The sequence below is a fragment of the Lagopus muta genome, chromosome 14 (genome assembly GCF_023343835.1).
Source record: "Lagopus muta isolate bLagMut1 chromosome 14, bLagMut1 primary, whole genome shotgun sequence".
NCBI lineage: Eukaryota > Metazoa > Chordata > Aves > Galliformes > Phasianidae > Lagopus > Lagopus muta.
Window position 1 is genome coordinate 7572105 of NC_064446.1, and position 27890 is coordinate 7599994.

The 27890-nt window shown below is 40.5% G+C and overlaps 2 protein-coding genes across 17 annotated transcripts in view; one reads left to right on the plus strand and one right to left on the minus strand.

The window, feature by feature from the left end:
- On the plus strand, nucleotides 1-25153 carry CCNJL (cyclin J like). Of its 6 annotated transcripts, none has more exons than XM_048961029.1 (6): nucleotides 300-520; nucleotides 1275-1565; nucleotides 9210-9420; nucleotides 17370-17669; nucleotides 18468-18627; nucleotides 19667-22022. In XM_048961029.1, the coding sequence occupies exons 3-6, from the start codon at nucleotides 9255-9257 to the stop codon at nucleotides 20112-20114; spliced, it is 1074 nt and encodes a 357-aa protein (XP_048816986.1). In that variant the 5' UTR covers nucleotides 300-520; nucleotides 1275-1565; nucleotides 9210-9254; the 3' UTR covers nucleotides 20115-22022. The 6 variants fall into 6 exon arrangements, 4 of the variants coding, with proteins under 4 accessions (XP_048816987.1, XP_048816986.1, XP_048816985.1 ...); XR_007379929.1 differs by lacking the exons at nucleotides 300-520; nucleotides 1275-1565 and adding exons at nucleotides 1970-2148; nucleotides 22809-25153 and having other exon boundaries at nucleotides 19667-21429; XR_007379930.1 differs by lacking the exons at nucleotides 300-520; nucleotides 1275-1565 and adding exons at nucleotides 1970-2148; nucleotides 22029-22793 and having other exon boundaries at nucleotides 19667-21429.
- Nucleotides 13435-27890, minus strand: part of FABP6 (fatty acid binding protein 6) — a 51011-nt gene continuing 36555 nt past the window's right edge. For 9 of the 11 annotated variants that reach the window (XM_048961044.1, XM_048961043.1, XM_048961045.1 and 6 more), the window contains one exon: nucleotides 25375-26381. In XM_048961044.1, the coding sequence (XP_048817001.1) occupies nucleotides 26223-26381 (159 nt within the window). In that variant the 3' untranslated portion in view covers nucleotides 25375-26222. The other 2 variants (XM_048961049.1, XM_048961048.1) reach the window with 2 other exon arrangements.

Sequence of the window (27890 nt, forward strand, 5' to 3'; positions counted from 1 at the left end):
AGCTCCTGTCTGCCTCCGGCAGCAGGTGGGGGTGGGCAGGTGGAGCTGCAGAGCACAGCCGTGGGCTCTGTGTTGTGCATGGGACTTCAGAAGCCCATTCTTTTCCACCAAGAGCGCTCCAGCTCCTTGCTGACTGATGCAGGTGCAGCCTCTGCAATGCAGCATTTCCACTGTGTTCTTTTCCAGCTGAAGCTCGCTGTGCCAGCAGGTGAAATACAGGTTGCCTGAGCCCTGTCTGTTAGACTGAAGGCTTGTACCTTGGCTATTGTCGGGTAACTTTATTCATCCTGAATGCATTTTATTGCTATAATGTCCAGAATGGTGGGGTAGTGGGAAAGCTGCTGATTTGCACAATTTAAACTGATTCTTAAAGAAAACCTCCATAATGCTGATGACATCAGTGACTTGAAACTAGGTTTGCATCACTTAAGTCTCAGTGGCTGTACCTGTGCTTTACCCAGCCGTGCCTTATTCATAGATAGATTCACATGAAGTTTCTCTAAAAGAATGTAAACTCTCAGTAAGTCTATTTACTTTGGGAATTCTTCTGTGATTTTGTTGTTGTTGTTCTTTTTCAGACTATTTGATAAACTGCTCGCAAGTTTAATACACACAGTTCTGATGTGGCTGAAGCCTGTGTTTTAACCACAGCTGTACCCATTGTATCAGAATGTGTGCTTGTCCTGAAAGGTCCCATGGTTCAGATGGAAAAATTACACTGTAACTGGGCTCAATTTTTAGAACAATATTATTCAACAGTATTAAAGTTGATAATAGTGTTGAGATAACCTAGAGGTTAAAAAAAAAAAAACAAAACCAACTAATAGCAACTGAATACAGTGCTGTATGAATCACATGGGTTATTTGTAAGGAAACTCTCAGACTGCTGTTCAACACGTTTTTAAGTATGTATTCAGTTTTACATGAAAAGAGGGGGAAAAAAAAAGGTGGTTTCGTAAATTGTTTCTGACGGACACTTGGTGGCAGCTTTTATCTGCGGGTTTAATGGGCGCTGCTACTTAACTTCATTGCTTGGCTTTTACAGCAGGGCCAAGGCAGAAAGCTGATCATAAACAACTGGGGATGTTTTCACCGGTAACCGCTCAGCAGCTTTTCTTTGCTGATCCTGAAAGCATTTTCCCAGGAACGGTAAAATCAACCAAGATAGTAACTTAGATGGAAGCAAAGCATGCAGGTTTTCTGTGTTGTGTTTGTTTGTTTGGAAACCAAAGAAGAAAACATCTCATGAGGGTTTTTTTGTTTGTTTTGCGAAGTCCTGTGCAGGACGACTGACAGACAAAGCCCCCAAAAATGAATGCTGAAACTGGGGTCTAATTCCCAAGAAGGGAAAGCTGCTGCTAGGCCGGGGGAACTCGCTGTGGCACTTTCATCATGAACAGATCAGCGGTGAGGTTTTGGTATAGAACAGGCTGTATGGTGATCTTCTTTTCCTGGGCTCTTCGAGTGTCAAGCTGGGATGTGGAAATGGGCCCCGCGGCAAAGCGGTGACATCTGGGCTGAAACCGTAGCCAGGTCACGCCGCCTGCACGTCCCCGTAACTGAAGGTGAGGAAGCACAGAACGAGGACAAAGCCCGCGCCTCCCGTCCACGCTTGCGGACTCTCGCTGAGCGCCGCTCGCCGCCGCCAGCACGAGGAGCGGCTCTGCCCGCACGGAGCCGGGCAGCCACGTGCCGTCGGTGCCGCGCCTGCAGGGCGGGGGATCCGCTCCCCCCGCGGGGCCCCAGGAGCGCGCAGGTGCCGCTGCCGGCGGCGCGGAGGGGTCGGCGGCGTCCCGCCGGGGCGGGCAGCTGTTAATTACAGCCCATTAACCCCAGAGCCGCGCCGGCGGACGGGCGGCGGTCCTCCCGCTGTCTTCTTTCCCCTCCTCTCCCCTCTCGGCCGCGGGGCTTCCGCCGGCCCGAACGCCGGCTGCGGAGGGGGGCGGCCGCAGCGGTCAGCGCGGGGGGGGGCTCGGTGCCAGCGGGAGGTGCGGGGGCCGGCGAAAACGGCTCTTCCGCTCTGTTCTCCGTCCCGGTGGTTCCCCGTCCGCCTCCCAGAGCTTTGTCTGGATGGGAAGAAAAAGGATGGAGGAGCAGTGGTGGAAAGGGGAGCTGGCGGCAGACATCCATCAGACCCTGAGGACGAAGGTTTGCTCCCGCTTTGTTCCTTTCCCTCAGCTTTGCTCTCCGTTGTGCCCTCCCCAGGAGAAGGGCTGTGCTGCGGTGACCGCGCTGTGCCTTCAGCGGGGCTGCCGGGCGCTGCTCCGATCGAAACTTGTTCAAAGTGAGCCCTGAGCGAACGGCAGCCTAGAGAACCTGCGGCTCTTCGGTAGCTGTGACTGTAACTTAGCCGGGGTGGGGACTTGTTCTATTAGACGCTGGGAGGATGCGGGTGTTGTCCTGTGAAAGAAAAGTCAGCGTGTTGCAGGATCTGGAGAAACGGCTTTGCTTCTCTGCGCACAGATAAGCGCTAAGATTTGGGACGTCGTGCCCAGGAGGGCTGTACGGGAGCGGGCATGTGCACAAATGGGCATGAGGTGCTATTTCTAGAAGTTCAGTGTCGTTTACACGTTGATTGGAAAGCCAACTGTACGTCTTGCAGTAAGCAAAACAGGCACTGCTTTTAAGACTTAGCGTACTTTTACTGAAGGCAGGTAAAATTAAAGCTGCTGTTTCTTTAGGTAGATTTCCAAAGTAGTAAGTAGAAATAAACCCTAAACGCAGGTGGTTGGGCACGAGAGCCAGTCCACAGCACATAGTGACTGCCTGTATGTAACACAGCTTGATGTTAGCAAAACTATGGGTAATGAAGTTACCTTTGGATGTTCCTTACCGCCATTGAGCAATAAATGATGTTAGGTGATGCAGTGTTCCCAGATCCAGGTTCTGAGGGGGTCAGGTCCCTTCTATGGGGTGGGAGGAATGGCGGGCATCCAGTGCTGGAGTGTGAAGGGGCCGGGGATAACTTTCTGGTGTGTTTGTTAATTCAGTGTATCTGCTGCCTTTTAAACAACCATTTCATTCTTCAGACTTCTTTCCAGATGCATCTTGCCACTCTAGGTTCCTAAAATCTCTCCTTTGTTTATGGATGTAGGCCGGCTGAGATGATGTAAAGAACCCTCAAAGAGGGAGAAGGGTCTTTGGGCTGCACTTCCTCAGCTCTGAGGAAGGTTTGGGGCACTTTGTATACTAATTCTGCCCACCTTACAAGGATGACTTCTTTCCTTCTCAAAGTACTAAAGGAGAATCCAGGGTGCCACTGTAGCGAGAAAAAATAATTGCAGGTGGTAAGACTAATATTTGGTTCACTCTTTGTTTCCTTCTTCAAGTAATATCCTGCAAAAACTACTCTGAAGTGCATTGCTGAGTTGTTTGTTTTTTTTTTTGAGGGTTTTTTTTTTTTTTCAATGTCAGAAGCACCAGGACTTTAAATAGAATGTCACAAATCTCAAAAGGACCAGACAACAAAGTTTGGGAAGATGAGCATTGACAGCTTTGTGAGCATGGGCTGAGGATGCCTGTGGCAAACGTGTAGAGAAAATAAGCTTCAGTAGCTGCATCTCCACTTGAGCTGTCGTGTGTCAGTGCATTGTTAGTGCACTGCCTTATTGATGATGGGATGTGAAGAATTAATGCAATGGTACCTTCAGCCTGAGTGACCTCCCTGCTTTAAGGTGCCTTCTGAAGAGTCTTAGTGTGGGCCCGTCTGTGTCTTGGGTCAGAAGAAACAGGTCTTAGTTGGAGCATGTGAGTATGAGAGGAAAGTTATTTAGTAATTGTCAAGGATGTTGAAATGTAGGCTGCAGGCTGTCCTGCTTCTTTTAAGTACATATTTAAGTCTGTTTAAGGTGAGGAATGAAAGGTGATGCAGCTCTTCCTAGAACACTAGAAGCGATTGAGATGCAAATGGAAACAACCAAGTTTTTATGTTAACTGCAAGAAGTGTAATTCCCACCCCCTTGGATGGAAGTTGTTGTTAATCTTTTTAGAAGTTGGCTGCTTAGTGACAGATGTTGTGCACTGTTCTGATGGATGCGTTCTGCATGAGAGCAGATGCTGAATGTGTGGGTTATACCTGGCTTCTCATTCTGACAGCTGAAAAATGCTGCTCCCCAAAGGCTCCATCTCAACATGGAGGAAATCAATAGCCCCTGAATTGTCCAACTATGAAATATCAGTGCTGTGATAACGTAGGGACGTTGCAGAAATAGGTGATAATAGAAAGGTACTGATTGGTCCAGGCTGCTGGCCCACGCTGAAAGTCTGAGCTTTCTGAATGGAAATGGAACTCCTGCAGCACCTTTACAAAGCTCTCTTCTTTAGTAGCTCAAAATACTCAGTAAGTGTGAAAAGCAGAGTAACAAGTCAGTGTGTGGTGGTTTGTTTTTGGTGTTTGAGAAAATCCTGTACTTCTGAAGGCAGTGTGAATGTCCCAGAAAATGGAGGGATGTCTGGTTGCTGTTCCTCTCCTGTTGCTGCACTGCGTTGAGCTGTTTCCTCTCAGGATATGTTCATTTCTTGCAATTAATGAGAATAACTGGATCTGTCTGCATTTCCTTTTTATTCATCTCTTGCATGGCTTCTCAGAGCAGGGCCGAACTTTGCAGGACCTTTTTTTATGTATTTAAAAAGTTAATATTGTAATGTGATCTCTTTAAAGGCGGTCCAAATGTCTGTAAGTAACTCCCTGTGAGGAGCGCTGATCTTCTTCCTGCTGAAAGCAAACAGTCCTTTAAGTGGTAAATATGTCTGGGTGAGTTCCTCTAGGTGCATCACATCAGCTCATGATGTAACAGGCACTGTTTTGTCTTCCAGCCAATGAATCCACTCGTCCTTGTTATTTTAAAAACTTGTGATCCCTTCAACACTAAGTGAGCATTGATGGAAGTGCGATGTGCTCAGATCTGCCTGGCACTGCCTGAAGGTGGGATTGGCGCAGGCCCCATGGGTTGTGCTGCAGAAGAGGGAAGGCAATGGGGCACTGTGCAGGTGGTGCTTCTGGTGTGGGGTTTGTTTTCTTTTTTTAAAGAACTCTAGATGAGAAAATCAGGGGAACCAGATACCTGGGGCATTCAAAAGGGTTTGGACTCTCACTTCAATTAATCAAGAGGATAAAGCATTAACCTTTCATTCTGATGAGCTTTTCCACTTTGAATCAGATGTAAGAAAAGAAGGTGTTAGAAGGCATTGAGGCTTACTAATATCAGGCTTTTCCCAAAACTGGAAGTCCAGCAACAAAGCATAATCTGTTCACTTCAAAAGCTAGATTATTTTTTTTTAAACCAGTGACAATAGCATTACTGGCCTCTAGCTGTAGCTTGCTTATGTTGTAGATGGCAGCATATGCATGGAGCTGAAAGGAACAGGTGTTCTGGTAAAGTACATGGTTATTCATGACCTTTTTCTTTCTTTCTTTCCTTCCTTCCTTCAAGTAGGAATTTTGATTTTCACACTTCTTTCTCTGATCCTTCACAGATCAGTTGCTGAATTCTGAATGCTTTGAATTGTGTAAAAAGGTCTTAATGAAATGTTTGATAATACACTACAGTGAAACACAGGAAGTGATGCATTTTTCAAGCACAACAGCAGTCTGGTTTTCCCTCAAATTTCAAAAATTTCAGACTGCTGTAAGGATGCTGAAGGGCTGAATAAGATCAAAATGATTTTAAGCACAGTTGAAATATGGTTCTGCTCTGATGCTTTTTTTTTTTTTTTAATGGCATCTTAATAGTGTGACTGAATCTTAATTTAACTGTCTACATACCACAGATCACATTGAATCCTCTACTGACCTTAATCGCTGTAAATTTGAACAGGTATAAAGATTAGCCTGTATTACAAGACAGCACGGCTCGTGCTTGCCCAGACAAAGCAAGTTCGGCTGTTTTGGAGGCATTTACGATGCATTTTTGCTGTGAGAGGAAATGCATCCTGCTGGCTATACCTGAAGAACACTGCACTGTCACTTATCTTTGCCTTTCTCTGAGCCTGCATGGCCACAGGGAGTCAGAGGTTGCTGCATGATTCATCTATGGGAAAACAGAGCCAGGCTGAAGACGTGGTAGAGAAGCAGATTCAGTTAACATCTTTATGAATGTCAGAACCTGAGGAATGTTTGTCATAGAGGCTCACTTTTCCTTTGTCGAGGAGCCTGCGAGTTGATGAATTTCACTTTTGTTCTGAGAACTGATCATTCTTAGTAGGAGTTATTACTGTAATGTCACATCACTTGCTAACTTGTAAGTTTTCTGCTGTTTGTCAGTTTATTACTGGCTTTAAATCTGGGGAGGAGGAGTTGTGCTGAAAGGAAATGGGATGCAACTTCTTGCTGTATTGAACACCCAAGCACTATGGTGTAGTGCTCTGACCACATTGAGTGGGGCATGGAGCAACTGCTGTAGGGGAGCTGGAGGACATCATCGTGCTCAATTTCCTTCCTCTCCTCTTCAGTTGTGGTTGGCTAGTCCAGCTCAAGGAGCCTAAACTTCATGAGGTTCACTTACTCTGCTTGTTGCTCAGCATCTCCTCTGGGGTGGCTCAGAAGGGTTTGCTCAGCCCTACTGTGAAGCCAGCTGACCCATAGGTGAAGCCTGGTTCTTTGGGTCAATGAGCAGTGCAGGAATCAGTCAGGTTACCTCCTGGGAACTCCCTGAGCCTGGCTACACTTCAGCTCTGACTGCTGAAGATTTGTCATCTTTAGCACCACTTAAACATGTTTATACCAATTCCCTTCTTTTACAAGGTCAGGTTTTGAAGCTGATAGGAGCCAGCTTATAATTGACTTTGCCTTTAAAGCTGCTTCTCTTTCAGCCCATGCACAACCTCACTCTTGCAAGCCTTAGTTATCTCAAAATGTGATAAGTGGCAATCATCCCAAACGCTGTGTTCTGCCTGCCTGGAGGCTTTTAGCTGAGATACTGACCAATAACTGTTGAAGGAGCTCAGTTGGTCAGCCCTGAGCCACATGAGAGCCCATGCTGCCACGTTCAGTGTTTCAGTGCATTGACTGCCAGCAGCCACAGCCAGGTGGTGGAGGGAGATAGGAGCGAGCAGCATGAGGTAAGCAGCAGCAGCATCTGAAAGGACCAGCAGACAGCAGAGCTCCTAGCTTCTTCTCTATTGCTTTACTGGAGATAGAGGAAAATTCTAAGCATGGGAAATTATTCTATTCTTGCTTCCTGAAAGACTTTTTTTTTTTCTTCTAAGACTTTTAGCTGCTGGTTGTGCACCAGTATCCCTAAAGTAACAAAGGTTTGTTACAAACACTTTTAGTGTTCAAAGAAGTAATTTTTTTCTTGGAGAACTGGTGCTAAATAACCCTGTGAGGGGAGGCTGGGGAGGAAAGGAATGCATATCAATGGCTGTGTTTATACAGCTTCTCACTTTGTGTAGGAACTATATACTTGCCAACCATAACTCTGGTCCATGCAGGAAGTTTCATATTAAATACATATGCTGAGATCTGATATATCTAGAGAGCATAATTTTGCTGGGAGATCTAACTGTTTCTAAGCCAGAAACATTTCAAAAAGTAAAACTTGACATTCCTATTAGTCATCAGGAAGAAAAAATGTTTTAGAGATTGAATTTCCACCTGATCTTATCATAGCTTGGACTTTGTACTGACATTTAACACAAATGCAGTTCTTTTTACTGTGAAATAATTTCTTCCAGAATGCTTAGTTGTGAGTATACTATGAACTCTTGCTCTCAACCTGTGTCCTATTGATGGGTTGATATCCTGGTATGTAAGGTGGTTGTGGTGGTGGGCATTATGGTATGTTTTTGGGCATAAAACAATGTGGGGGTCGTGTTCCATTGCCTCCCTTCTTTATAAGAAGGGGTATTTTTTATAATCCCCCAGTGAAGGTTGCCCCAGGTTTCAAAGGGCTCCTTGCTTGTCTGCAGCATGTGTCTGTTCAGCTCAGAGGAAAAAAAAAAAAAGGGCTGGTAACAGTGCCCAGCTTGCTGTCTTTGTGAGCTGCTTCTTGGTAACAAGCCTCTCTGGTTTCCAGTCATGTGCACCCCTCTGAGCCTGACTGTGCAGCTATTTTCTCCTGACAAGTTGAACCTCCTCACGGAATGCTTCCTCCAGGGAGATGGGAGAGTGTGGGCAGGCACTGCTCCAGCTGTGCAGGGAGGTGCCCTTCTGCAAGCAGCACACCAGCGTGGATACTTCTTCTGATCTCATCTGTTCAACTCTGTGTTTGTTTTGTAGAATTACTGCTCTATGCACTACTTTGTGTTCTGCTATAAGACACGTTTATCTCACAGCGCTATGCAGATTCCAGTTCCTTTTCAAATGCATGCAATACAAAAATGATCTAAAAGTGGAATCTGAATTACTGATGTGCACCATGTTGATATATACGTATATATATAGTTTGCTTGCTTTTATCTGTGCTTACCCATGTGCATTCAGTCCATTTCAATTTAAGTCTGGCTGCTTAACACTAAAGTGGCATTTGCTTGTGGGTGCTCCCCAGGATCTTCACTCCCTCCCTCACAATGTGGCTACAAATCTGTATGAAACGCTTTCAGGTGAAGGGATAGCATAGGTAGACCAAAAAACTTCAATAATTCTGCCTTTAAAACTAAAATTTCTATATCACATATGAAACATTTTGCAAGTTCAGAGGTTAGTTTTTATATTGCTGAAACACATCAGCATGAAAAATGCTTAAATTGGCCGTAATTGCAAGTCTCTCATTATTTTTCTTGTTAATGTCTACTTATTGCAGCTGTGCACAATGGCTTTTTTTTAATATTAGAAATTCTTCATGCTACAGACCTGTGGGGTGCTTGTTGGTTGGATGGTTCTTGGTATGGAATGTAGTAAGTTGGAAGAGGCACTATCAGAGAAATTTATCTTGCTGTTCTAGCTTATGAAAAAGTACTTAATAGCCCAATTTTAGGTGAAGAAAATAAAGTCCTTAAGGGACAGCTCTCATGGCCAGAAGTTTGGTGTTCTGTAGGAAGTGATAACAAGATGTTCCTGGGTGAAACTATGTTTAAATGCTTGTAGGGAAAGTGCAGTATGACCGAAGTACTAGAATTTAATTGGCTGTTACACATGCAGCCCTGATTTCCATCACAGTGCTGTTTTTGCTACGTTTTCCATAGCAGGTGGAGAGCGTTAGGGATTCCTGATGGTTCAGTGGGATGTTTCAGTACTTTCCTCCTTATCCCCCTCTCTCCCCTCCCTGTAGGAGCGTAACCTGCCTCTGTACAAGGCCCATTCACCACAGATTGGGATGCGCCGTTACTTCATTGATCTCTTGACCGTCCTCAGCAACCGTTGCAGTCTCTGCCCTACAGCTCGGCATCTCGCTATCTACTTACTGGACCTCTTCATGGATCGCTATGATATCAGTGTCAAGCAACTGTATGTCACTTCATTTGCCTGTCTTCTCCTAGCAAGTAAGTTGGCTCTTATTTTCTGTGGCTTTTCTTCCCTTCTCTAGCAGATGGTTGTTCTCTTTGCATGTCTTAACACAGAAAACTGCACAGGATAACCACTCCCAATTGCTTTCTTTAAATGTTTAGAAGTAGTTTTGAGGGACGTGGTTTAGTTGGAAATACTGGTGGTGGGTGGATAGTTAGCCTGGACGACCTTAGAGGTCTTTTCCAACTTCAGTTATTCTATGATGTACTTAAGGTAAAGCCCAATGAAGTCCACAGAAGGAACTAAAGTAGTCTTAAATTCTTCTTGACTGTACAGCTTGTTCTGCACATTCATATGATGGTGTTAGTGTGTGGAGGAAGTTTAGGTACCTGAAGTTGGATTGGTGAAAAGGGGCAATGAAGATAAGGGAGTAATGGAAAGGAGATGGCAAGATTGGGGGAGTTTAGTTCTAAAGAAGAATTAGTAGTAGAGAGTAATACAACTGTCCTTGGATCTGTGCCTCTGTCATGATCACTGGGCATAATCAATTCCTTGCAAATCAGAGTTCTCTTGTACAAGGACCAAAGGAAAATTGCATCCGAAGGCACTTAGTAGGTATGTTGATGGTACTGGAATGCATATTGCTTGTTCTGGGCTCCTACTCGTTACTATGAAACAGAAGTTTTGGTGTTGGCATCCATTTGGCAGATGATCTTGAATGACTGTGGTTAGTACTTTCTTGAAATCTCTGCAGGCAGTGATGTGCAAGTGGAAGAAAGTGAGGCTGGTGCCTCAAGGAATTACAGACTTGCAATCTCTGTTTCTAGGTTACTAGGAAATTATCCTGCCATATGGGAGCCAGGCAGAGCAGCGTGCTATTGTTGTAGGCAACAAAAGTTATGCAAACTGCAGCATCAGTGGCTGGAAACTGGTTCAGTGGCAGTTATACTGGTTAAGGTTTAAAAAAAAAGAAAAGAAAAAAAGGAAGGAAAAAAGAGAGAAGAGAGAGAGAGCCAGAAGGGATCTGCTGAGGAAAGAATGTGATATCATGTGTTTATTGATCAAGGTACAAGTTTGCTAACACTTTTCTTTATGGGGAATGCCCTGAAGAGCTTGATCTGCAGAGATAACAGTAACAACGAGCTGTACTTTACCATAATATACACATAGTGTATTTAAGCATTGGCAGTGTTGCCTCTAGAAAAAGATGATGAGTTATATGGGTAGGTGCTTGCTTGTGTTGCAGAAAAGCCAGAGTTAAAATCAGAGGAAAGAAGAATTGAAATAGTTTCCGTAGGTGCGGTTTTACTGCAGACTAAGTGGTACTTAGTCTGGAAGAGCTGTTGAAGTTCTGCTTACCTGAACCTTTGATGAGCTCCTTCAGACTAGAAAATTGGCAGAAAACAATCCCAGCTGAGGTGTTTGCTTTCTGTTTCCTATACTTTTTTTTTTTTTTTTTTTTTAACACTCCATTTTTGTATGTGTAACCTTGTAACTGCAAGATGCATCACAGCAATGCTGATTTATTTTCCAGGTTCATGGTTGAAAGTATCCATAAAGAATATAGAACAGGATTTTCTTTAAACCTGATACTTTTGAGCATTCTCCTCTCCCACTAATCCCTGCCATAAAATTGGTGCTTCAGCAGTTCTTTTTAGTGATGTTTTTTGAATTTACAGGAAAGATTTATAGATATAACTTACATGTGCAGGTAGGATGGCATTGGTGCCCTCGAACTTCTTATGAGTTGTCAGATTTGGTATAATGGTAACATCTTGAGTAGAGCCTTCCTGTATGAGACTGGGAGGGCTGCACAACTGGTTCATGTAGCGTCTAGGATTTAAAATGAAATAAAGTTTAAGGCTGTCGTTGAGTAAGGGGCCAAAGTCAAATGCAGCTTTAGATCATCTCAGAAACCGCGAAGGAAAAGGAAGTTGACAAACCACCTCATGATGGTATTGGAGGGAAAGAGGAAAATGTTACTTAACTTTTTCTTTTTTTAAAGGCAGTTTGATTCAGGGATCAAGTCCAAGCCTAGTGAGCTAATGAGTATGAGGATCTTTCTAAACCTGACACTAGCTCAGTGCAGCGTTCATGTATCCTATTATGGAACCATCCTTTATAAGAAAGGGGAAAAGTCTATCATTGTAAAGCTAGCTTTCCTACCAATGTGTAGAAACAAAATGCTAAAAATTGAAGCAAAGCAGCTTTGCACAAAATTAATACCTAAACACTTTGTGTAGACAAGGTTTTAAATCTGGAGAGTCTCTAGATGTAGTAAGCTCTGTTGTTCGTTGTTTGAGCCATACTAATGTTCAGTAAGGACCTTCTGCTTTGGTACATGTAGCTTGAATGGGGAAAGTCAAGTTGGGGAAAGCCATTTTATGCCAAATGGGAATTCCTGGGTTTAGTTTATTTTCAAAATGATAAGAAGTAGAATAAATGGTATACTATAGTCGCCTGATATTTCTCATTATAGCAACAAATATAACTGGTTTTTCTTTTTTTCCTTTCACTGCAAATACAATAATTAGGACTTCCTGCAAATAATTAGGAAGTTGCCTATTTGTTCAGCAAAGGATTGCAGCAGAAATACTCTTCAGTCTGTAGCAAGACACTTGTACTTATTAAAATATATATTAATAAGTTTTGAGAGCAAACAGTCATCTTCATAAAAGTAAGGTTCAGTTCTTTGGAATACGGTGTTTACCTCGCTCAAGATGATTATTGAATGTTTATCAGAAGATAATTCTGCACGATAAACACCGTTTGAGAAATTCTGCTTTTTCTTTCTGATTGTTTCCTTAGAGAAAGGCAGGAGGTTAATGGCAGTGTGCAGACCACAAACAAGATGAGGTGTAGTGAGAGGTGACGTTTCCGATGTAAGTGTGGGGGAGGTGGATTTTCTTTCTTTTGTTGGGGGACACTGAGGACAGTTGTGTAAGTTCAGAGAAATTGTTGTCAACTTTTATTTAGCTTTCAGGTTTGCTTCTCGGATCTGAAGAATCTCAAACTTTTATTTTTTTCCCTTACCAACTTTGTCATCCATCTTTGAGCATACAACAGCAGTGTTCTCATGTCACAGATTACAGCTGTCTTTTAGTTAGCTGGAGCTGATTTCTCTTGCTGTGTTCTAGAAAAGCATTTTAACTGGCTCATCAGTTTCCCCATCTAGGAAACTGGATGGTGACAGTGCCTCCTACTATGGAAATAATTGCAAAAAGAGATGAGAGAGTGGGAAGATGATGCTCTTCCAAACAGATTGTGTTGGCAGCCAAATCATGTTCAGCCTGGACTTACTGCAGCTGAGAGGAACGTGGGTGGGTGTCCCTGGAATCATCTAAGTGTTCTCTAGTTGGAATATGTATGTTTCTTCTGCAGATGATCTCTGGAAATTCCTGCCGGGTACATCAGCCCCCCCAGAACAGCTATGAAATCTTTGAACTTTACTGTCATCAACAGTTATTTCCTCTGTATCAGTTCTGAAAATGAATGGTAATTGTTCACGGTAATCTAAAGGTGAATGGAAACTCATCTGGGAGGGAAGGAAATGTTACTGGAAAAACTGATGTCACATTTTAATAAGAACACAAAAAATAAGTTCTGTTACTTGTATACAGTAACTATATTGTGTATTTCATATGTGGCTCAGGTAAGCCCAAAGGTTGGGCACTCATGATCTAAAGAGCAGGAGCAAAGTAGATGAAGCCAGGCAGTTCTTGGTGGTGCCCAACAACAGAACAAGGGGCACTGGGCAGAAACTGAAACATGGGAAGTTCCATATGAACGTGAGGAAAAACGTCTTTACTTTGAGGGTGACAGCAGTGGAACATGCTGCCCAAAGGGGGTTGTGGAGTCTTCTCTGGAGGTATTCAAAACCCAGCTGGACACTTCCCTGTGTGACCACTGTAGGGAGCCTGCTTTAGCAGGGTTTGGACTAGATGATCTCCAGAAATCCCTCTGTGATTCTGCGAAATCAAAAAAAACTTTGCCCTTTTTTGGCACAGTACCTTTCTAACACTCCCATGCTGATTATCTTCTCCCCAAACTATGGTCTGACTTTTTGAAATTTCCAAGGTTGAGTGAGAAAGATGGAAGGAACTGCAACTTACAGAAGTTATAATGACAGCTTCTTAGTTTCTTAGCTGTGCAGTGGTTTTTCTCCTTCTGCTGGTATATTCCTTAAGCTTCTGTATCAAACTGACGTCACCTTTTGGGGTGGAAATAAAAAGGAGGGGGTTATCTTCTCTCTTCTCAACTTTTTTCTTTTTAAACAGTTCTAAATTCAAGTTTACTGAGGAGATTTATGAATGTGTGTACACAGACTCCTGAATTTTTAGGGCTTTTTCACTGGTAGAACAGGAAATGAATGTCTACTTCTTATGGTAGATGTATTTTGTTTTTGACTTCTATTGTGCTCTTTTATGGTGGAGTGGCTGCTCTATAATGCTTTTAGTACATTTCATATCCATGATATCTGAACTGGTTCGAAGATAACAAATCAAGATGGAAACATTTTGTTGAATAGAATTGCTATCCTAAATGGATAGCAAGATCTTTTAATGTAATTTGCTGGCACAGTACTGTTTTTAATTATTTTTAGATTGACAAGAATGTTCTGAATATTATGGTAACATCTCCTCAGTTCATCTCTTTCTCAAAAAAAGAGGCAATGGGAGAGGCAAAAAAAAAAAAAAGAGGCTCCCTTGGAGGCAATGGGAGAATCACTGAAGCAAGAGTCTCTTGTGGGTGATGGGCATTCAAGAAGAAAAGGAATAATAACTACAGTATACTTTAAAATAGCTGTACAGCTAACCAAATGAGTTTGAATTTTTCAGCAAGGGTGTTATTTAAGCAGCATTGGAAAAAGTTGTTATTACTGGTGATTGATTCTTGCTAGTTTTTGAGCAAGGCATGTTAGGTAGCTATGTCATTTTGGTTTGGTAACTGCAAATTTAAAAAGGTCTCCTTACATTTGCTGCAAAGGAACACTTTGTTACTAATAGGCAAAATCCTGGCGGTATCAAATCTGCCTTTTCTGTATTTTTTTGGTCTCTTTTGAGAACAATAAAAATTGAGATCGCGTTTTACTGTACAAAATGACAGTACTTTCTAGCTACTTATGGAAAAACTGACTGCTTCTAGACACTGCTGCTGTTTCAATAGCCTAGTAAATGCAAATTAGAAAAAGGTGTGGCTTTGCTCAGCTATTTGGACTCTAAAAATGCATGCTCTGGGCTAATCCTATGGGAATTATTTATGTTAATCACTTGGCTACAATGTACAACTACTAGCTTTTCAGCGACCCTAGCTAATGAGGCCTTCCAAGACAGGATGGAACAAAGAGAAATTATGAAACAGCAAGGGCAAAGGTGGTGGTGCCTGAGGGTTTTTACCTCTTCTTTTTTGTAGCATATGCATTTAGCTTCCTTACCCAAAGGACAGTATTGATACCCAAAGGACATTTTTTCCCTCAGTATTAGATCTTTGCTTTTTTTTTTTTTTTTTTTTTTTTTTTTTCTTCTCCCCTGTGCTGCCTTTTTTCTTCATGCTTTACTGAATGCCTTTCATCAGTCTGCTTCCAGTTAGGAAAAACTGGTCTCTAAAATGACTACAAGAGAGATGACATGACTGAATTGTGGTGTGTTGTTTTGTTTTTTTTTTAACTTTCTTTCAACTTCACTCAATGTGTAGCTTGAGAAGAAGAGTCAATTTTCTGTCCTCTGTTCTGCTAGTAACATGGATGTAGGAACACATAGTGGGAATGAGGAACCCGAATTACCTTGGTATGAAGGCCTCTTGAAATCTGTTGTGAAACACAGAAGTATAAACTAACATATTTCTGTAATCCAATAATGAAATCCACTCATTGCATACTTTAGGTTTTACTCATTTCTTGTAGCATTGCAGAGTCTAGATCCTACCTGCAGTTCTATAGCAATCTATTAAATTGTTCATTAGTGTACTTATGAAAAGACAGAAATGGCTTCTCCTGCTGTGGATCAAGATTTATACGGAGGTTGAGAGAAGACGAACTAATCCCATCAGCAGAAAAATGTTTGTGATGCTCTTGTTTAACTCGCTGAGAATAAACAGGAAAAGAGAGATAAGCCACCACTTCGTGTATTTTCAAATACTATTAGTCCTGGCTTATTGTGAATTCTTAACTCCTTCTCTCTGGCTAGCAAAGTAGTGAGGTCCTTGAGATTTTGTGAGAGAATGGTGAGAAATGTGTGTCCAGGTAGATGTTGGCCCTTGTGAAGGGCATGGGTTTCATCCCTGGGTGAAGCCGTAGCAGACGGGATAGCTGCTCAGGCTGAAATGATAGTATCTCTGCTTTGCTGGGAATGGCTGTCCTTGTTGGCACATGAAATCACTGATTCTGCAGAATTTTGTAGTTTTGTGCCACTTTAGTAAGCTGAAGTGGCATTTAGCAGGAGGGTGTCAATTGTGTCATCGAGATAATGTAAAGGAAAGGCAGGGTCAATCTAATGTCTTGCTTCTGGTCATCTCAGGATAAACCTGATACTTTGAGCTTTGATTGTCTAAAGCATGCCAAGCATCCAGTTTGCAATTGGTAAACCAGTACCAGCAGTCTCCCTCACTGCTGTACTTGCAGCACCTGAAAGTCAACTGTGGTTAGGATGCCTGGTGATCAAGAATGATGGTGGGAAGCGTTCAGGAGCATCAATCAAGATTAGACCATGACTTAACCTCTAGCAATTGAAACATGCTGACTTCTGTCCTGGTATCCCAGTCATGTTTGTTAGTTTGTTTTAGTATGTTTGTTTTGTATTTAATTTTATATTAGCTTTTTTATTTCTTTAAAAGTATTTCTTCATTGTCAAAAACTGTTGGTTTTTTTTCTAGTGGAAAAACATTTAAGCAAAGATCTGTATCATATTTAGTCTTGTTGACTCTTCAAGGGTATAATACACTCCAAAAAGCTTGTGGTGGGATGCACAGTTCATGTCATAACTTGAGAACTTCTGAACATGACCTGTCTATGATTGCAAGTCACATATATAAATCAACTTATATATAGTGGTCAACTTCAGCTATGATTACAGTATTTTTTCAGATCTCTACGGCTGGTATTTTTATCATCTGCATTTAAAATTGAGGATTGTTCAGTTATTTAAACTCAACTTTAATGAAAAGGCTTAACAGAGTATATTGTGATTAATGCTCATTCAAAAACTTAAATACAAGAAGGTTTGTAAGCTAGTAGACAACTTCCTCTTTAAATACGGACTTGTTAGTTTTTATTATTTTACTTTTGAAACCTTATGTATAAACCCTACATTCAGTACAAAACTGTCTTGAAAAGACATCAGTTTCTCCCTGTTCTGCTTCCTTTATAGAAATGCATAAGCCTCCTTGACTGCAATGCCAGGCATTCTGCCATGAATAAAAATGCTAATGAATTGTAGCATCTGCTTCTGTTAAATTCTTAGCAAACATTCAGTGACAATGTTAATGTTAAATGGATACAACAGACCTAATTTGAGATGAATGCGAAGAAGAGGTACCTCTTTCTGGAGAACAAAAAAAAAATGATTAATGAGCAAAATACAGATGAACATCTAAACTTGCAGTAAATGATTTGGCTTTCCCAGTTTCAAAAGTATACTTTTTTCTGTGAACAAGTGTTCTTAAAACCAGAAGCATCACGAATATTAAACTTCTATTTGTTGTACTCTTCCAGCTCTCCAGTCCAGCTCTTCTAAGGAATTAATCTTTATTTTGGTTTTGGCATCAAAACTACATTAGATATAATAATGATATATGATATGGGAACATGTTGACCAGTCTTTTTCCCTTTTTTTTTTCTTTTTTCCCCTTACTTGTGTCCCTGCACTCTCTTATCTCTCTTTCATCCATTGTAGAAAGTGCCTTTCACTGTTAGACTTTCTGGTTCTTTGGCTTTTTGACACTCCATCATTATGATGTACCTTAGCTGATAACCATCTTTTTTTGGCAGGTAAATTTGAAGAAAAAGAAGATAAAGTTCCAAAGTTGGAGCACTTAAATAACCTGGCATACATGTGCAATGTGAATGTGGTACTGAGCAAGAAAGACTTGCTTCAAATGGAAATGCTGCTTCTGGAAAACTTCAACTGGAACCTGTGCATACCAACAGCAGCGCACTACATTGACTACTACCTCTATGCATCTCTTGGTGAGAATGACCTTCACAACGGCTGGCCAATCACTTCACTAACCAAAGTCAAAGCTTTTATGGAAAAATATGCATATTATTTCCTTGATTTTTCAGTGCAAGGTAAGAGACTTAGTTTATGTTAGAATGATCTTCCATTTGCCAAAGGGCAAAAATCTGGAAGAGAGAAGGGTTTTAAAAGTTGTCATTATATGGACTGTACAAAATGATCTATGTAGACCAGCGTGCCACTTGGCAGTTATTTCAGATGGCAATTGGTTGTCCTTTCCTTGCAGATTAGTCTCGCCTCTACTCAGAAATGAGAGATCCATTTTTTTAATCTCAGAACTCTTAATTGGCAAGACCACTGGAAATGGTTATCTGACACAGTATGAACTGCTGTCAGTTGTAGACATGACTGAATGCAGTTTAACGTATGACTTTTTTCAGTTATGTTTTTGAGGATGCTGTGCTGACGTGGTGATATGATACGACGCACTCAGACTGAGCTTATAGTGATTTGGTTTGCAGCACCAGTTCCAATATCTGCCTGTGAGAGAGGCAATAATCTGCAGTATTCTTAAAATTCCAACTCTAATGTGAACGTATGTGGCTGTCAGTAGTGAACATCATTTCACTTGACACAAGTCTAAAAACTTTGGCATAGTTAGTCTATTTCATATATTTCGTAGTTTGTTGTTGTTGTTTTTAATCAAAACCCTCCAGTCACCAGTAGCACACAGCTTTTCAGTAAAGCTTCATCCAGTTTTGACAGAATTCTCATTGGCGTGAGTTGCTACTTTGAGATGTGTGGAATAAAGTTGAGGATTTAACTTTGTCCTGTGTTGCCATGTACTACTTACTAGGCTCACTGCAGTGATCAGTAAGAGTATAACCCATGCTATTTTTATTGCTTCGTAGATCACAGTTTCCTTCATTTTCGTCCATCTCTGATTGCTGCGGCTTCTGTGTGTGCCTCACGCATCTGTATGCAGATTTCTCCTGCCTGGACAACACAGCTTGAATTGCTCACATGTTACTCCTGGGAGCACCTTGCCCAGTGCATTGAAATGATGCTCATGTAAGATCAAAATGCAAGTAGCCTCTTGGCATTCTTAGCAAGTTGTTGATGCTTGCTTAGAACAAAACAAAAAATACGCAGGAAAAAGGACCTGTTATAGCTTAATGATAGCTATTGCTTTTAGCTATTACACTGGTAATCTCTAGCTTTAGTATGGGGAGAGGAATAAAATGGAAAAATTGGATCATTTCACTAAATACTGTTTTTTAACAGTACGTGCATTGTAGAATGGCACACAATTTATTGTTCTTTTCATCTTGTACTGGTTGTCCATGCCATTGGATGGAAGCTTTTACGGATGGTTGCTGAAAGTTTTTTTTCTTTTCTTTTCTCCTTGTAACCAAAAAGATCTTGCTGCAGAGGGGCACCGGTGTATCTCCAACACTGGGAATACAGTAGGGAGATGTTTTTCAGGACTGTTCTTTGCTGCTTCTGCAGTAAAGGACATGACTGCAGTGTGTCAGTACTGGTTGATTCATGTGAGCACATACAAGTCTCAACAGAAAACGCAAAAGATCCATAGAATGATGGTGGACTTCAGAATTTTTCCTTAAAGTGGGGCCAATTGAACTTGAATCCAGACTGCTTGGGGCACTGTCTAGTCAGTTGTTGCTATCTAAGGACAGAGATTTTCCAGTTTCACTGAGCAACTTGTTTTACTGATTGATGACCCTAATGATTATCAGATGTGTGAACGTGTTTCTTCCTGGTAACTTACAGGATTTTTCCTGTGTTTCTCTTAGCTGTGCACTTAAATACTTTGCAAGTACCCATGCAGACTATTTTAAGAAAGTCATGCTGTGGACTTTAAGGTCTCATAACTTTCCATAGCAAGTCCAATTGTAAATGTACTTGGGATGCAAAAATTATTCATAAGCCTTCTTAGGATATGAAGATCTTACCAGAGTAATTAGAAATGAACTGTGAACGTGTGAACTATCATATATACCTATGGGTAAAAAGCCTAATGGGTGGAAATTTTGGTATATGCATATTCTGTGAATTTTTCCTGTTGATGAATCTAACTTATTTGTTTCAGATATTATGAGAATGACATCAAAGAAGCCAGTAATATAAAAAAGGAAGTAACAATCCAACATCAGCAGCAGGAAGTAATGGAAAACCTGAGACATGAAGCCACTACTCAAGTTCTATTTCAGCAATCCAGTTATCATCCTTTAGCCCAGCATTCAGCTAGTCTTTCCCACTTCCAGTCACCAGTACAGGATTTGTGCTCTGCTTATCGTGACTCCTTACAGCCACACAGACCCAGCACTCTGATTGCTGGGAGTGCTGACAGCTCAATGCATCCCTATGCTGCTCTTCAGACCAACCTGCAGCCATCTGCCCAGACTCTGCATGTCCAAATGCCTATTGCTGTGCAGGTGGCCTTAGGAACAGAGCCCAGTCACTGCATTTCCATGGCTTGTGGTAGTAGTTATTTCAGTGGTTGCCATTCGTATCCAGCTGGGTGTTTTGATGGATAAATATCGGCACGAGAATAAGGTGACATGAGTGAAAACTAAAGAAAAGACCCTGTGAGTGATACAGAATGTGTATCTGAATGAGAACCGTGAAGGAACAGAATCCGTACATCTTACTCATCCACAGGACGTGGATCTGGATCCATTGATCACTGGAAGCTGGGTGCCTTTGCCAAGGATTGTACCTTTCTCTCTTAATAAGAGAAACAGAAATGCAGTAACATACCTCATGTGAAGTAACTTTGAAAGACATGCATAGCAACCCTGTGGAGATTACTGCTTTCTAGTTCTCAGATCGTGGCTCACTGATCTGAGTTGGCTGAAAGCTTGTATGTTATTTCAGGCTAGAGTGTTCCTCGAATTTTTGGTTTAGTAGCAATGTTCTTAGAGGATGTTATTGAAAACAGAGTGCTCTCTCTCCCAGGGATGTGTCTTTTCAACAGTGGTGGCTTATACTACTGGAAGCTTCTACAAAAAGTGCCCTGAAATGGTGTTCACTTAAATGCGGGTGCTCTTTGTTTCTGCAGAAACAGATGCATAGAACACTTCAATTTTCTTTGACCTGGAGTGACAATGCAGGAGTAAGACTGCATAATAAAAGGAACAAAGGCTGGAAGACTATCAAATAATCTTTGACTTAAAATTATCTTGGAAACAAGATGTGATGATACTGAACTGAACACACAACACCGCTCTGCCTTTGCTTATTTGAAAAAAAAATAAGCAACAGAAACATTAAAAAGCATAAATGATCTTAGAACTTAAACATGCTGCTGCTTTTTGAGACTGGAGATTACAGTTAGTAAAACTGTTTACAAGCTTTATCAGGGATTTAATGTTACTTGAAGAAATTTTCTTTGAAAAACTCTCAAAAACTTCAGTCCCTTCAGTTATTTCGTAGTGGTTTTGGCAGTAGTTCAATTTTAGGACAGAGGAACTGCTGGTAATGTGGGCAGAGATGGGGAACTGGTTAACTTTATTGGGAAATTGGTTTAGTTGCAGCACTAGGCAATCCTGACTTAGTTTTCTTGAATATCACCTTGATTCTATTGGAAAATATAGCTGGTGAACTGCAGATCATGTTACTTTATAATGAGATGCACCTACTGCCAGATACCCAAATGTTCCCTTTTCGATTGAGATCAGAGAAGATTGTAGAGGTTTTTGTTTGCTTAACTGCAATGTAGGTATTTACAAGAAACAGACTTCTGAAATGTGAAACTTCTAGTTTTGATACGCAACCACAATTGTGTGTTTGTTTGAAGACAATACTGTTGGACTGTCCTTTTTCCCTAAGGATCTCAGGACTGCAGTACAGGTAATGTGCAATATGCTTTTTCTGACTTGGGGCAGCTTTTCCAAGTCACGTGTCAATGTTGTTTTAAATTATATTTTCAGAGAATTGTTTTTAAGGGTGTTTAAAGGTGGAGGGAGAAAATTACCCTGCATGCTGATGTGTGCTTGTGTAACCATCTTCTGAGAATGCAATGTTGGATGTTAAGCTAATGATTTCCTGCATTCAGCAGGCTAGGGGCATTTTTTTTTTTCATTTAAAAAAGGCAAACTGTAAATGAAGAGGCTGTACTCTTCAGAAATTGATCTAGAAATGTAGAGAACTTAGTCTTTACTCTTTAACTCTGTTGGTTTTGTATTTATATTAAACTTTATTTTTAGAAGACTTTAGTGTATTTTATAATTAGTCATTCGTCAGAACTACTGAACAAAACAGTAGTGGCAGTATGTTGGATGATTTTTCTTTGTTTTTATCACCTTTTTGTTCAGGTCACACACACTGTTACATTTTGGGCTGCCATTCTGCTTAATGTGAAAATACTTGCAGCATTTCCAGTGAAAGCTTCCAATAAATAAGTGTACAGATGAAGTACTCTGTTAATTTTTCTACTGTTTTCTCCCAAGCTTTCAGGAGCTAACAAGGAATACATCTGTACCTTAAAAAACACCTGATCTGAGTACTCATAACATCTTACAGAACAGTGGTAGGACAAATGTGATGGAATGGCCTTGTCGAATAATAAGTTGTGAAGGGTTAGGCAGGAAGATGAGGAAGTTGGTCCCTGTGCAGAAAGTGAGGTTTTGCTCCAAGTTTCAAGTGTTGGTGTGTATAAGGAAACACAAAGCAGGCTGTGGGGATTGCTGAAGAAACAGGCAAAAAATGTGCAGACATGAAGCAGGACGTAAGAACTGATTATTCCAGCTCATATGGCCCAGTGCCATGAAATACTGAATCAGAGAACACAGTTGTACGTTATCTTTTCTTCTGGTAACTGCATTTTAAACAAGAATTGTCCATTGGCTTCTCTAGCATTGTGCCTTTGTAGCATTGGTGAAGTTGGAGCAGATTTTGTTCAACAGCAGTCTCAGAAAAATACAGAAAAGATTTCTGAGAACTGAGTTGGCCTGATAGTGTTTTGACTGACTGTTCTCTGCAGACTGCTTTACATGTAGGTGAGATTTCCTAACAGATTTTTAAGTGGATCTTTTCCCTCTTGTGAAAACTTGGGAAGAGAGAACATAGAAGAGTTCAGACAATCAAAAAGATGCTTCTCTATTGACTTTCTTGCCACAGTTACTTTTGAAGTGAGCTGTAGAGATGCATATGAAGTTTCTTTTGAAATGATATAAAACTTCTCACCCTGTGTCTGTGTTGGTTGATGCTGTCATTTCTTGCATAAACAGATCAGAATTTTTGCAGTCTGATCAACATGCAATTCCCTGGAAAGCTTTGTGAAGAAACATCACTGCAAAAGCACATACAGAACAACGTGGCTACGAATAGAAAGCACCGTGCTGCAATTGCCAAAATGAACACTAGCAGCCTGTGTCTGGCTCTATGGTTCTATGTAGTAGGTATCATGGGCACATTTTTTAAGATCTGTAAGATGTCCCATTGTTATTTGAAGAGAAATGATGAGTGAGCCTGAAGAAATATCTGTCACTTCCTGAGATGGTGTTCTGCAACTGGGTCTGAATTATGCTTCAGCTTCCTCATGCAAGATAATGACATTGTTACTGTCCTAAAGGAACACAGAAGTTGCATCAAGCCAACCCTGCATCTACATAGTGGTAGTCCGTGTGTTCTTGAAGTTTTGCAAATGCTTGTGGCTTGCTCTCCTGATTGCTGCATGTGCCTGATTTCCTTGAGCACAGACATCCAGTTAACCAAACCAAACCAAAACAAAAAAAACCCCTTCTCATAGTCAGAGAAAAATAGCACTGTCCCTCTTGTACTTAGTTTCTTAGTAATAGTCTTCATATACTGCATATACCTGGAACCATTAACTGCAGAAATATTTCTGATTTATGGTTTTCATTATATTGTTCAAAATTTTTAATGACTGCCAATTCATTATTACTTATCAGTTAAAATGTGATGTTAATTTGGCATACAGATGACATTTCACTTTTTTTTTTCTTACGAATCCAAGGACTTTCAATCATTAAGTTATCAAAATAACTGTTTTACCTCCTCCATCCTAACCCACTCCAACCTTCACAGGAACCCAATTACTCTGATAAAAATGATACTGATTTACTGGTGAATATAAGAATCTTAATAAGCTTTCCATTATCTCTGTTACAGGCAGTTCTGCTTAACAAAACTGTTTGTCTGCTTGATCAATCTGAAGTATTGCAATTTTAATGTTCATATTTCAGTGGAAGTTTCTAATAATGATATTTCCAGTCATTCTTATGACTGTGAGAGGGGTTGCTTGCTTTTCCCGCACAAATGTTATGAAGTTCAAAATAAGAGCTTTACTGTCCAATTCTGATGGCTCTATTATTTCCTTTTAAAAGCAAAATTAACATCAATGGATGATAAGAACTGAAATCACTTATTCACTGTCTATCAAAGGACCATCCAGCAGGGTCGACAGCACAAGGCTTTTGGGCTGCTATCTATGCAAGTGGCAAAATGCCTGTGTGCTCCAGAGGACCTGCTTTTATGGGTCAACTTTGCAGCTCTCTGTTTTTTGCTTTTATTTGTTTGATTTATGCTTAGTATTGCTTTCTACCCCATCCATATTGCAGCGAAGTAGCAAGGGTGTGAAATCTAAATGGAGTGTTCTTGTTGAGGGAAGAAGAAATGAGTGATACCTCTTCCATTCAACTGAAGAGGCTGAATTGGAAATAAATGATTTGTTAATGCAGTAGATTTGTTTGCTGCATGTACCAAAAGACTCCTTTAAGACTGAGAGGTTTTGGAGTTGACAGATGTTTTTCTAATTAGGGGTTCAGCATTATGAGTTGCCTTCAATGCAAAACAAGTAATTAACTGAGCAACACCTGGTCATAAGCTGTGTGTAGCCTATTTTGAGTAAACTAATGCAGATAGGAAACATTAGTAGTCTCAATTAAGATGAAAAATATAAAAGCAATTAAGAACACTTTTTGACTGCAAGATACCTGAAATGATTAGGATTGTCAGTCATGAACAAGAGAGAAATTAGACAATGAACTTTTGTGTACACAAGCCCTGTCTTGTTATTAATTAACAAAGGGTGAGAGCAAGCAGCTAGATGGATCCAGAAGAAATGACAGCTGGAAAAAATGACTTCAGAGCGGAAGTCTGAAAAGAGAAATCTTTGTGGACCAGATGTTGGCCAGAAATTACTTGGAACAGCGCATTCAAAAACTTTTATCAAATTCCTTCTGTGTTTAAGAGAACAGATTTTCATGTGTTCTTTGTAAACTGGATTGTGGTGAAGAAGTAAGATTCCGAATTTTCCTGCAACTATCCGTGAAGAACTTGGATCAACAAGAGATGTTGATGAGAACAAAGTAACCATGAGAGCAGTGTGAAAGTGGGTCTAATTTTTAAAGCTGCTTAATTTCTGCCTTCTAATCAGTGAAAAAGCAACAGATGTTCCTCAGGTCTTACGCTTTGATGTCTAGACAGAAGCTGGATGGAGCTTCCATTAAGTGTGTGGTGAACAACATTTGAATATGCCAAGTATTTATTATTATATCCTGAAATAGTGGTGTTGCTTCAGTATAAATAAATGCCAGTTTGTGTTTCTTTAGGAAGTTGATAAGCATCAGTGGAATATCACTCATATTCATTTGTGAAGCAAAGAGAAAGGAAGAGCAAACTAGATCACAATAGATCAGAATTATTTTTATTTGTATTGCTGCTTATTTTTGAGTGTACCAGAAGACTGACTTTTTTTTTTTTTTTTTTTTTTTAAGCAATCTTTTTGCTGGTTCTCTTGTAGACTACTCCAGCACAAGTGGAGATCTGGAATAAAGAACACACCAAAACTTGGTTGAACAGGGTTCTTAAAGCTTCAGTGTCACAAACAGAAAGACCTATTAGCTTACACATGGAACCTGCCACTTACTGAAGCAGATTTACCCTTTAGTAGAACATACATAAACAATAAGCTAAATAGTTTAGACTGCTCCAAGTTACTGCAGTGGTAGACTTGGCTATCACCGACACCAAGCTGGTATCAGGATTTTAGACAGTTGTTCTCCAAAAGCAATAACTGAGTAACAACATCGCTTTGTTTTTTATTGTAAGTTACTATTACTCAAAGTTAAGATATGCAGACATATGTAGCTGACACAGAGAAAAGCCACAAATCAAGATGCCTTTTGAGAGTCAAATCAAGATTTACCACTGCCATGTGACTTCAATGATAAAATAGGACACCATTCATAATATAAGCTCTTCCAACATTTTTGTTCTAGGAGTAAGACTGAAAAATAGACTAGGGTCCAACAGAAATGCTGTGAGGAGTTATAACATATTGACATTTTAAAAAATAAAGTTAATGACATTTTGTACAAACAAACATAGTTCAAGTAGCAGGTGAATAACTTTACATATTATTTTCTATTCTTTAAGCATATGCTTATTGACTGTGAATATAGTCAATAAAAAAAACAGCAACTCAGGAATACCTCAAGCTGAACACTCCAGTCTATTACAGTTATGAAACTGTGTGTCTGTGTATATGATACAAGACACAAAATATATAACTAAAAGTTTATTCCATGAATTTTGGATTAGAATTTTAAGAGATTATCTAGAAAGGAGAAAGTTAATACACAGTTTTGCATTGCTTATTTGGATGTATTTTTCTGAACTCAAAACTTAAATAATAATAATAAGACTTGCAGTCCTAACCAAAATAGTCTGGACACTTGAGAACTCACCTCTACAAGCTTTCCTCCAGAAATCTCTACAGTATGACGATAGTTGGGAAATTCAGCTACTATTTTTCCACCTTCCATTTTAACAGTTGCCTGTAACAGACAGAGGTTTAATGGTCTCTGAGCTTACTGGCATTTCTATTATCAGTTATGCTACATACATCATGTTTGAAGTTTTTCCTTTAAAAGAAGAAAAATTCGTCCATTACATTCACAGATTCTTCAATAAGACTAAAACTTTGTGCTTTAGTTCCTAAATGTAAATATTCACAATTTAAATAGAAAAATGTTCAACTAACAATACCTCTAAGTTTCATACTTACAAATAAGGCATGGACATTATTCATCCATAGCTCTAAAAATGGTCTTACTACAGACTATATTCTCAGTCATCAACACTTTGTGTGGTTCTTTTGTTTCGACAGTTGTATGGTAACTGTTGAGTCACAGGCTGAACCCCTGATTGAGCACCCAGGGAAAGAACCAGGTCAGCCCTGGGAGCACAGGTGAAGGCAATTCAGCTATGTGACTGGAAGGGCTGCAGCCTGGCTGCATTTCTCTTAGACCTCTTTTTAAAAGAGGGCTGACTGCTGCTGGGGAAGGATATCTGATTGGAGATCCCTCCCTTGTGGAGTCTTTCCTGCAAGCCAAGATCTTCAGAGACAGGTGAGCACTTTTTCTTTGTAAAACCATTCCATTTTCTCTAGTCCCTTTGCTTCTGGACTCCTGTATCATCCTTCCACCATGTTGACCTTTCTGACTGTAACAACAGTGAACTAAAAAGCATAATTGTAGGAGTTACTTTTAAAGTACTGTTCTCAGATAGTAAACAGCTGGCTGCAAACAGCAGAAAAGTGACTGTGAGCTAGTGATACCAATTCTTCACTCTAGATCCTAAGTTTCATAACTTCAACTGTGCTAGAGTTCACCGAGATCAAGTATGGATGAACTGACTGTACAGTTTGCAGTCACACCGTCATACTATGATCTGTGCCAGCTGCTTTGTGTTCTGTAAATTCCTGAGAAGAGGAAATGGAGAGAGGTTCCAGTCTCTTCTCCCTGGTAACCAATTAAAGACAACAGGGAACAGCACATGGCTGCATCAGCCAGAGGTTCAGACAGAACATCAGGAAAAATTTCTGTGGTGTGAGCAGTCGAACATTGACACAGGTTTCCCAGAGAGGTGGTTGATGTCTCATGGCTCTCTACTCAAGAGGCATTTGGACAGTGCCCTCAACAACATGCATTAACTTTTGGTTAGCCCTGGTCAGGCCATTGGAGTAGATGATCTTTGAAAGTCTTTTCCAAGTGGACTATCATTCTCACAGCTATTTCTGCATGGAAGAATTACGTAGGACACTAATCTAAGATCACAAGTTCCACAGCAGTTCAGCTGACTGCCAAAACCAGCTCTGTAGAACTAGCTACACAACTGGATGACAAAATGAGTCTTGTTTACATAGGAAGTCAACCTACTATGAAGTAGTAATAGACGGGTGAGTTAATCATACCTAGAAGGGAAAAAAACTGCAAAATGAAAAATGGGCTGTTTTTGTTTTTTTTTTTAACTAGATACAAGGAAAGAGTCTTACTAATTTAGGT

Excerpts from the sequence above, each read along its gene's own strand:
- CCNJL (XM_048961027.1), top strand. The coding sequence starts at position 2,071 with ATGGGAAGAAAAAGGATGGAGGAGCAGTGGTGGAAAGGGGAGCTGGCG. Across the intron at positions 2,149-9,209 it reads ATCAGACCCTGAGGACGAAG|GAGCGTAACCTGCCTCTGTA; the intron begins GTTTGCTCCCGC and ends CCCTCCCTGTAG. Across the intron at positions 18,628-19,666 it reads TGCATTGAAATGATGCTCAT|ATATTATGAGAATGACATCA; the intron begins GTAAGATCAAAA and ends TATTTGTTTCAG.